General features: G+C 32.0%; 1 protein-coding gene across 3 annotated transcripts in view; it reads right to left on the reverse strand.

Annotated features, from left to right (window-relative positions):
- The window catches only part of LOC111623444 (tRNA-dihydrouridine(20a/20b) synthase [NAD(P)+]-like), a 51,584-nt gene that overhangs the window by 3,884 nt on the left and 36,893 nt on the right, over positions 1-10,807 (reverse strand). For 2 of the 3 annotated variants that reach the window (XM_023366025.1, XM_023366023.1), the window contains exons 4-5: positions 8,281-8,356; positions 1,472-1,513 (exon numbers count right to left, since the gene is read on the reverse strand). In XM_023366025.1, the coding sequence (XP_023221793.1) occupies positions 1,472-1,513; positions 8,281-8,356 (118 nt within the window). The remainder of the gene's footprint in view (positions 1-1,471; positions 1,514-8,280; positions 8,357-10,807) is intronic. The other variant, XM_023366024.1, reaches the window with a different exon arrangement.

Below are 10,807 nucleotides of genomic sequence, written 5' to 3' on the forward strand. Positions count from 1 at the left end.
GAATTAGTCTAGAATCGATTAATTTTATGGAAGAAAACCTTTCAAACAGCCGTAGTCCGTAAACTTCACACGTGTCAAATACGTGAGCCAATCACAGCCCAAGGATTCCTACAACGCGAAATTCGTATAACGAGGAACGTATCTTCGCGTTATAGGGGGTCTACTGTACTGTACATTTACAAATATGTACTGTACGAACATGCATTCGTAAATTTAGATTACTTTTTTCTATACTATATTAAAAACTAAAATTTATTTGTTTGTAAGCTTAAAATAGATCCTTATTAAACATATATTATTAAAAATGCATTAATAAATAAAATACAGAATCGGGAATGGTAATTTATGGTTTAGCCTAGTGACAAGTAGATTTGGAGACAAGTAAATTCGACTTACGTCGCTTTCCTGGAACCAATTACCGACGTAAGGCGAGGTATACCTGTATGCATATTCCTAATGGAAATGCTGTATTGTTGAATATGGGATAGTTTCCATGACGAAAATATCTAAATCGTTTAAAGCAGCCAGATTACAGGCATTTACGCATGCGCTTTACAAAGCACCTACCTCTGATGGTTTAACTCATGGATACTACACACACTAAAATATCATATAACACTACCAATGATTCTATCCATTGGCTACTCTTAGGGAGCTATTTGACTAAGTGGATTGTTTTAAGATTTAAAAAGTAAAGAAGATTTTATGTATCTTTCTTTACAAAGCTATATTTAATTACAATTTTCTGTTAATTATAATTATATTGACAGATTTTCAGTTTTTATCAGTTTTATATGTTAATAATTTTAAATATTATGAAAAACAGTTTTCCGAAGCAAATTTTAATTTTTTAAATTAAGTAAATTTTATCGAGAATTTTTTGATTTATCTACATTATGTAGTGAATTGCAATATTTATATTCATGTCCAGACTATATTGGCAAGTCACTCTTAGACATAAAAAATATTATAACTAATGATGATCTGAACAAAGATATACTAAAAGAATTATATGATTTAATATCATTAATTTTTATTGTATTATCTACAAGTGGATCTGTTGAGCACAGTTTTTCAACCATGAAGTGAATTTCTACATTTGCAAGAAACACTCAGTCAGAGGAAAGATTGTTGTCATTAGTGTTGCTTTCAGTAGAAAAAAGAACTTTTAAATACTTTGATGGAATCAACAACAAGCAATTTTTATGATAAAGTAATTAATGACTTTGCGTAAAAAATATTGCCGAATAGAGTTAGTTTATAAAAAATAATAAAAACAAGTTCTTATATCTTTGTTTCATGTCAATATATCTATCTTAGAATTAAAATATATAAAGTTATTTTTGTCATTTCCAGTATTTTTTTTTAAATTTTTATGGAAACAGCTTCCCTATCGTCAAATGTCAGGGCATGCCACTGTGAATTAGTCCATTAAATCAAGGTCTTACTGTAATGATAAAACATTCATTACCTTTGAGGGCAACCACAATTAATGTCAACACCATCACAATATCTGAAATTAAGAATAAATCTATTATTCATAAATTTTAGTTCTTATACTTAAAATATTTGTATTATAAAAATCTGTACTTCAAATTTCTAGTAGATGAAATTTGATGAATAATTTATGAAACTGTTGAAAACATTTTGAAAATATCTCAGCTACTTATGATTATTCAATTGATTTAAAGTTCAGTAAATAGTACTTTTAAAATATTTATTGGCAATAGAACAGAGAATATTCATAGAATATGTAAATTTATAATTTTTTTCTGAAAAAATTCAACAGAAATGAACCATTTTTATGATAATGAATTTTGATGAATTGTAAATGATTATTTACCAAATGATCAAATGAAAAGTTCATTTGCAAGTAGAGCTGATAATGCTGTGAGCTGCCATGCTTGTTATTTCTTGCAATAAATGACAGGGAGGGCAGTATTTAAATTATTTAAATCTTGCACAATTATTTACTACGAACTACAGGGATATCATTTGAAACTCTAAGTAAATCAATGGCATGTGATAAGTCAGTCATGTGTCACAAGCTTAACTCCTCACAAGTATGTTTATTATTTGATCACTCTATGCGCACACACACAAGGGTGATTAACAGGTGGTGGTGTTCAGTTGTTTTTTCTCAGAAACCATTAGAGATAGAAAGATGAGACTAATAACCAATTTTAGAGAGTAGATAGAGGACAATTCTTGGTGACCTTGAAAATCTTGATTTTGAACAAAATATATATATATTTTTTTTAATTTATAAAGAGCTCTTTTTAGCCATTATATAAATAGTACACAACAGAATAAATACATTTTATAATAAGTCATATTTTCTTAAACCTAACAGTTTTCAAGATACCAGTCAGTTTCTTCTAAAAATCTGACTTATTTTTTTTCCCAAGAGTTTCTATGCCGGGAACTAAGTTTATCAGTTTTTGTTCTTTATCTTCTCACATCAGATAATTGAACAAGCAGGCTTTGAATAAACTGAATTGTTACTTTTTCAAAGGCACGACAGTGTCTTTTTTGGAGTGATCTTACCATTTTTCTGTATTTACTTGTTTTTGTGAAAATGAGTTATTCAAATGAAGGAGCATTTGATATGCTAATGACTTTAGATGCATGTCACCAAAATTATTCACAGGCAGCAAATCTTTATGCCAGTCTTCATGAAGACCAATTAAGAAAATGGTTTACTTTCAGTGTCCTTCTACAGAAAATGTGAAAATCAGAATTCAGGAAACATTTTTAAGAGTAGTAGATATGTATTAAATGCCTTTCCTAGAAGAATAAAGCTCTGTATATGCCAAGAAGATAGACATTTTCAGCATCTAATTTTAAGTAAATTTTGAAATGTACCATACTTTCATTACTATCATGTTTATGTCATGTAAAGATTTTTGATAAATAAACTGATAAACTTAGTTCCCAACATAGAAACTTTTTTGAAAAAAGAGAAATCAAATTAGAAGGAACTGGCTGATATCTTAATCATTACAACCCATATAATCATATTATCAAAATTATTACTGCCCTTTACTAGAAAAAAATTAGTTGATTATTGATAAACAATAAATTTATTATTAAAGCTAACAGATTAATACTAAAATAATAAAAATTAGAAAATAGTAAAATACATTCAAAAGGATAAAGATAACGTTTTTAAACAGGTTTCACAAAGATCATGGAAAATTGCTAAATGCAAAATTTATAGTTCTGAAAAGAGACCCTTTGATACATTTACACTTACATATTAACATAATGTAAATACAGACTCATTTTATGCCAGTGATGCATTCTTGGAGGAGATGGTGTAAACAAAATCAGCACAAAACAAATATACTTATAATGGAATAAACATAGATGCTTACCATGCATTCACAATGTATATATACAGTATGATATTTTTGTCAATAAAAACATGTTTAGTACTAAAATTTTACTAATGCAAAATAATAATAATACAGAAAATATAGTTTAGGGCTACTTATTTACAACCAGTTTTCATACATCCACTGTGTTGAACACTTTCAACAATGTCGCTGGATAAAATTTCAGTTGTACAATCAGCTGTAGCCCTGTTTGAGGATCATCCATTTATGATAGGTTAGGCCAAGAATTTTGCACTCTTGTAAATATGAATCCAAAGTTCTTTGTTGTGCCTTTCTTTTCTTCTTCTTGAAAATTTCATAATAAGGTGCTAAGATTTCATTTAAATTCCTCATTACAAAGTCACTTCTCATCCAGTCAGTATCCATTTTGCAACACAGACTTGAACATTTGGATTCACTAATTTCCTTTTATTTGACATGACAATAACATTAAATAGAGAAATACCATACACCACGCACAAAACCAATGCCAGCACTATGAAAAGAAAAATTTACTAAAGTTTTTGTCTATATGAAATAGACATCATCAGGTACAAACAATATAGAACAAAATGGCTAACAAAAATCGAATGTGTTTTAAAAGTTCAAACTGATTATGTAATTAGAATACATTGTGTTAAAATTTATATGTTATGTTTGGGATATAATTTTTGTTATCCATTTTGTTCTATATCATTTGTACCTGATGTCTATTTCATATAGATGAAAACATTAGTAAATTTTTCTTTTCATAGTGCTGGTGTTGGTTTTGTGTATGATGTATTTATACAAACCCAGTTTTGGAGATATACTAGAGAAATGCCATATACAGTTAAACTCACTACAATGATATTTTGTGTCCAGGAACATAGTATTATTATTGATATACCAGAGTTATTGTTGTAGTGAGTTCTTGAAATATAATAACCAAGATCATTAAAAAAGTATATATTGATTTAAATATTAATCACTACAGTTTAAATAATGCTCTCTGATTGGTTCTGAATTATTTATTAACCAGGAAATTGTATTACATTGTTTTGAAACTTTATGTTGTCTTTAAAAAAATTTGTTATTTTGCTTTGGCTCATTTTTTGTAAGCTCTGGTTTACAAATGTCAAATGAACTGCATCAAGAGCAACCATTGTTCAATCCCAATTCCAGGAATTGTGGTTGACATGTGTTGAATTGTTTCCATTTGAGAAATAACTTCTAAGATAATGGGGATGATTACATGGAACTGTTTCTTCTACTTCTTGAATATCAGTCCCTAACTCTGCCAGAATTGCCTCATCTGTGCAGTCTGGTCTGCACTTGCAGTTTCTCATAACAGGCTGAGGTAGTGATGATGATCACAATGCTGTCAATTAGCTAAATGTGAAAAAACCACTCTGGAGCCTGGGGAAGATCCATAGGTAACACAATTAGCAAGTATGTGCTCCTAATTCTTTACCACATGGCTCATACGTCAGTCAGTAATGGGTTGTGCCAACACATTCTGATAGTTGTATCAAAGTTTTACTATCATTATAGCAGGTGATGAATATCAATATTGGTATAGGACTTCGGCCAGGACTGTAGAAGTTCTATCAAACTGGGGTTTATTGTTGTAATGGGTATCATTTTAGAGAGGTTCAACAGTATACAGGGTGAGATTTTTATCTTCAGACAATGAAATACCTTAATTAGATCTAATTATTTCAGAAAGAGGTTTAAGATAAAAGTTGTAGGGTTTCGAAGGGGCAATCAATTGGTGATCCTGGATGTGACCTTCTTTGAAGGTCAAGTCTTTGTTTTAAATGGGAATACATATTCTTGACCCCAGCAATGGAAAGAGCAGGAAATTTCACAATCAACCATGACCTTGAGTACCTCTGAATTTGACCTCTGAAGGTCATGTGAAGGTCATCCTCATGCATGACTGTCAGTGACCGTCTCTTAAATGAGATGACCACTCATTACCATTAATGACCACTTTAAAGTGTCAATGACATTCAGCAACTGTCGAGGGCCAGTCCTAAACCATATGTGCTGTGTACTTCTGCATCTTTTCTGATGGAGTCCAAGTGTACAGTCAGTCATTCAGACTGAATGAGGAGATGTCTGTGTTCCAGGCAGAACTGGTGGCCCTGGAGGGGGGTGTCCCAGTGGATCCTATAACATCCAGGTCCAGAGTCTATCACAGTTTATTCTGACAGCCAGTCATCACTTCAGGCCCTGAGTGACGGGTACTACAGGGACGAGTTGGTACAGGAGATCAGAGGTAGGATACTGAGGGCAAGGCATGCATGACACATTGCCCTGAGGTGGATCTGAGGCTACATTGGGATCCTGGGCAACGAGCGCGCCGACCAACTGTCTAAGGAGGCAGCCAGGGGCCTATTTTTAATGAGGACAGTCGAACCCTCAACTAAACCTACATAAAAGGTACTCTACTGCAATGATCAATGACATACTGGCAAGAGCACTGGACTCAAAGCACAATAGGCAGATCAACCTATGCCTTCATGCCTGAAGTTGGCCATACTCCAGTGTGTTGTAATTGGCTTACGATGCAAATATTGATTGGACATGGGAGGTTCCCCACTTCAAGTCCAAGTTTGGACAAAGAGATGGTAGCTCCTCCTGTGGGTGCCCTCATGGCACTATGTACTTGACTGTCCTCTTACTTAGGACTTCCGCCAAGTTGACTGGTCTAAGCCTTCTGAACAAGTACTTTGAATGCTAGCAGCTAGTAAAGGAAACTTAAAGAAATTAAAGGAATTGATGGAAAAAGTAGTAGATCTCTTCGACCTATAAGCTCAGTGGACACACTGGGCAAGGCCCCCTTTTCTAGGGAGGGGACCCCGCTGACTGTTATGAGCTGGTCTCTCTTTGGTAGAGAACTCTATGAGCAGTACAGGCAGCACCAAAGCGTATGTCCATGTAAGAGGGTTGGATTTGAGAGTGAGGAAAGCAAGGAAGGTTGGTCCCCTCTTGGGTCGTTACACTGGAGCCACAGCTAGAGCCAGAGCCAGAGCCAGAGACCAAGCATTTATCTCAGGTTCGACTTAAAAGAGTCCAAGACACCCATTAGCTATTGGGTACCAGACTGGGCCTATGATTAAGACATAATCTCTTTGTACTTTGTAGTGCCATTTGGCAAGGCAGAGGCAATTTACTTAGTTTGTTATATGAGGCCTAAACCATATTTGTATTACTTAAATCACTAATGGCCATTAATGAGGATGTGTTAGAATAGTGTTAAATAATTAAAATGATTGAAGTTGATTAAAGTTAGAAAAAGCTTTTAACCTTAAAATAACCTTGACCTTTGACCAATTGAATATACCCTAGACGTTAAGGTCAAGGATATATCCGATTATGAAATTTCCTGCTCTTTCCATTGCCAGGATAAAAAATATGTATTCTCATTTCTTGACCTTCGAAGTCATTTGAAGATCAAGGTCAAGGCCACATCCAAGGTCACCAAGTTGTAGGGTTTCAAGGGGGTAACTCCTTCAAACCCTACACCTACAACTTTTGTCTAAATTTTTCCAAAATAATGAGATCCAATTAAGGTATTTAACTGTCTCAAGATAAAAATCCACCCTGTATACTTCAACAACAAACACTTTAGAACAATAAACAAATTAATACTGCTTAGAATTGCTATTAAAGTGTTGTTACTAGCCTACCATTTGATGTAAAAAAAAATATTTGCATTTAGTAGTTGCAAAAAAAAAAAAAATGTTCTATACAATGTGTAAAAAATTTTTGATATTTTTTTGAGAAAATGTAAAACTAGTATTATTGTCAATTAGTGTAATTGGGTCTTCAGAATAACATGGTTCAGGGTTTTTGAGAATAAATACATAAATTTTGCCTTACTATACTGTCTTAATTTTCAGATTTAACTCCCTTGTTTTATTCTCAAAAGCAAAGAATTATTTCTATTTTCTGAAATTTGAAAATAAATGAACAATAGTTTACATCGAATTCCATAGATAAGACTATCCATTTCATTTAAAAAGTAAGGATTATTGTTAAACAATTTATAACATTTTCCTACACCTTATCAAAAGCCTTTTAGGATATGTTTATTCCTGATACAAATGATTATACTTAAATTTAAGAAATATGAAATACTTAAATATTTTAAACCAAAATCATCTTTTGATTTCTGATTATTTAAAAATATAATGTTCAAAATTGCATATTTTTTAATTTGACAAAATAGCCGTGTGACAATAAACATGCCCACAACTACTATAAATTTTCCTAGGCAACTACTGGAATCAGACATTTTATTCTCTTTGTTGATGAACTTCAGTTAGGACTTATTTTGGTAGTACTATAACTTGTCTTTTGTGTTCTGTTTTGTTTTTTAAGCTATTAAAGCAAATATTCTAATAATTTTTTAATAAAGTTTTGCTAAGTTCAATGAAAATTGATAAGAATTTATAAGGCTATTACTACAATTTTAAGAGTAGTTTATGTAGCATAATGGATAAGGTAGTTATTCAGGAGGAATTTATTCATTATGTAAAAAGTATATTTTCATCCTGGATTTTTACTGTACATAATTTTTTTATAAGATCTTAACAGCAGAGAACTTTTAAAAGGCATTTTTACACAAGTTAAACAGGAAAGAACTTATAAAGAATGGGCAACATTGCTATTGTTTAATTGAGTTCCTGTGATATGAGAACATAGTAATAAATCAACAAATCATTTTTGTTTTTCCTCTCTATCTTCAAATTACATTAAAAATTTATATTAAATATATATATTATATATCTAATATAAACTAGCTTTGGAAAAAAATCAAATTACAACTAAAATAATTTTTTTTCTTAAACTTAGATTTTTGCTATTTAAATTTTAAAGACAAAAATATTTTTAAAAAATGTAATAATCTTACCGATAAACTAATTCTGCTGCATCAGCCAAATCTTTTCCATTATTTGCTGCAAACTGTACAATCAAAGGTCTATCCTCTGTAATATGAAAGAATAATATATACATATGTAGGCTATATAATCATAAGAATAAAATTCCAAACAATTGCAAATATTGAATAATCAAATATATTTTTAAAATATTTAAAAAAAACGCTTGAAACATGGTTGGAGGGTTGAGCCACCCACCCACAAACACCCACACCTGTAAGATAGCTATGTCAATTGATATTACTGATTAAATTCTATATTTTGCTAGGTTTAATGCATTTCAGTGTGGGGAGATGAGAAGGCATCCTCTAAAACATCATTAAAATGCATTATTATCAGACTTAGTTATGTTCTCAAAGTTTCAGCCTTGTATCTTAATTATAAGTGGAAATTTGAACTGCAGTATTTAAGAACATAACACAAAGCAATTTAAATAAGAACATTTAAAAAATATAAAAAATTATTGTTTGGTTCCAAAACTAATAATCACAATGATAAAATTTAAGAAAAAATTAAATATTCAGTATTACATATTGTGTATTCAATATTGTGTGTTTACATAATTTTTTATCAGCTTATTACCAGATAATCAAATGTAAGAAAACTTGTGAGGCATTTGGCAATACTGCAAGTCAAACTTTGTGAGCCACTGGTGTCAGAAATTTTACTTGTAATATCATTGAACTTGGACTGTTCGCAGAATTGGGAAGGCAGACTTTCAGCATCGACAAACTCCTTATGACTATTTGAGAGTTCTGTTTTTGTTTGGTCACATGTATTTGTAATAAGAAATGAATTGGCAATATTATTCCAGGTTGAGTAAATTTTCCATTTCAAGAAACTTTAATATATAAACATCAGTAAGCCCAATAGGCAATTCAGCAATCATTTGGCTTTAACAGTTGCATATTTAATGAAATTTAAATTGGTTATGATAATATAAAATAAAAAGCAAAGGTTACAAAATATTCCTTAAGACAATAAAAGCATCTTAATGATATATAAAAAATATTTATTAATAGTTTACTTATGTGAGGCCCCAGAATAGTTCAAACCAAAAACGGATGTAAAATTTAAAACTTTATAAATAATTAATGTGGAGAAATACAGCTATTGAAAAGTGTTGGGTTTACTGGCATTGAGACAGTGATGCCGGACTTTGACATCTTCGCTGTTAGTAAAAGAAAGGATGGTGTCAGATAAACCATACCTGGGCATATCTTTCTCATGGCCTGAACTGGTCTCGAATTCCACCTAGAGACAGGTGAGAGACCAATAGGAAAGTGAGAAAACGGAAGTCCGACCATTCATTCATTCATTCATTCATTCATTATGTTTTATTGTACCAAAAATAAGTATAAGACCAGGCCCCGCATTTGGCATTACCTGATGACACAGTTAATGGGATACAAGAGAAAATTACAGTATTTCCCGAAACACAATGAAATCAAATACATAAAAATAGACAATATGATACAAAACAAACATGAGGTATGTGAGAAGAGACCAGAATGTACAGTATAACGCAATACTTTAGAATGTTGCATTAGTTATAAACAAAGCTCATTATGTACGTATTGTACCAATTGGCAGAAGCCTAACATGAAAGCTAGACTCGTTAACAAGAGTAAAATACAAAATAGATCTGTATGTTCAGAAAAAACAGTATACATAGATTAGTCCTTACATGTGACTTTCTGTAAATATTGGTTTTTAACTCTTATATAACTAGGGCATTCTTTGTCCATAGCGTTGTGATGGAATTGTTCACGTTTTTCTTTTACACAATTGGTGCAACGTGGTAAAGATACTGAATCTATACAGTCCTTAAACAAGTGATCACCTTGGCAATGACTGCAGACACGTTTTGGGGACGGGCATTCCTTTGCAAAATGTCCGAAAGCTAGACACTTGAAGCACTGTCTAACTGGAATGTATTCGAACACCGGACAACTACTCCACTTGATGTACATCTTTCCCTCCCTAAGTAATCGTTCTCTGATACTTGGAGTGACCTCAATGATCCATGAAAGATATTCACTGTTTTTTTGTTTTAATGCATATTTAACTCTAACATGATCTGGAAATTCATCTTTTTCAACACGAAGCGCCAAATAATTTTGTTCACAAATGTGTTTTTCAAGATCATCTTTAGTGATAGACTTAGGAACCGAAACGATCTTAATAAGAGGTCGTTGTAGGTTTCCTCTACGAGCCTTGAGTCCCGAGACTTTCTCCAATAAACATTCCAAAACTTCAGCATCTGAATCATCGCAAACATCAATTGCGACTCCCCCCTGGTTAATTTTTCTTATCTTTTTTATCCCTACGCCAGCTGCTGTTGGGTCCACACTTTTGGTCAAAGTTGCTCTTGTTTGTTCAGAGGTAAAGTTCTCGTTTTCACTATAAACCAGTATTGTACAGGTAGGTGAAGGTGGTGATGGTTTTGGCTTTGGTTGAATTGTTGTCAAGCCTCTGGTTAGTATTGCACTATATGAC

This window comes from Centruroides sculpturatus, unplaced genomic scaffold, assembly GCF_000671375.1.
Source record: "Centruroides sculpturatus isolate CEXI.00-Female unplaced genomic scaffold, Cexi_2.0 scaffold315, whole genome shotgun sequence".
Taxonomy (NCBI): domain Eukaryota; kingdom Metazoa; phylum Arthropoda; class Arachnida; order Scorpiones; family Buthidae; genus Centruroides; species Centruroides sculpturatus.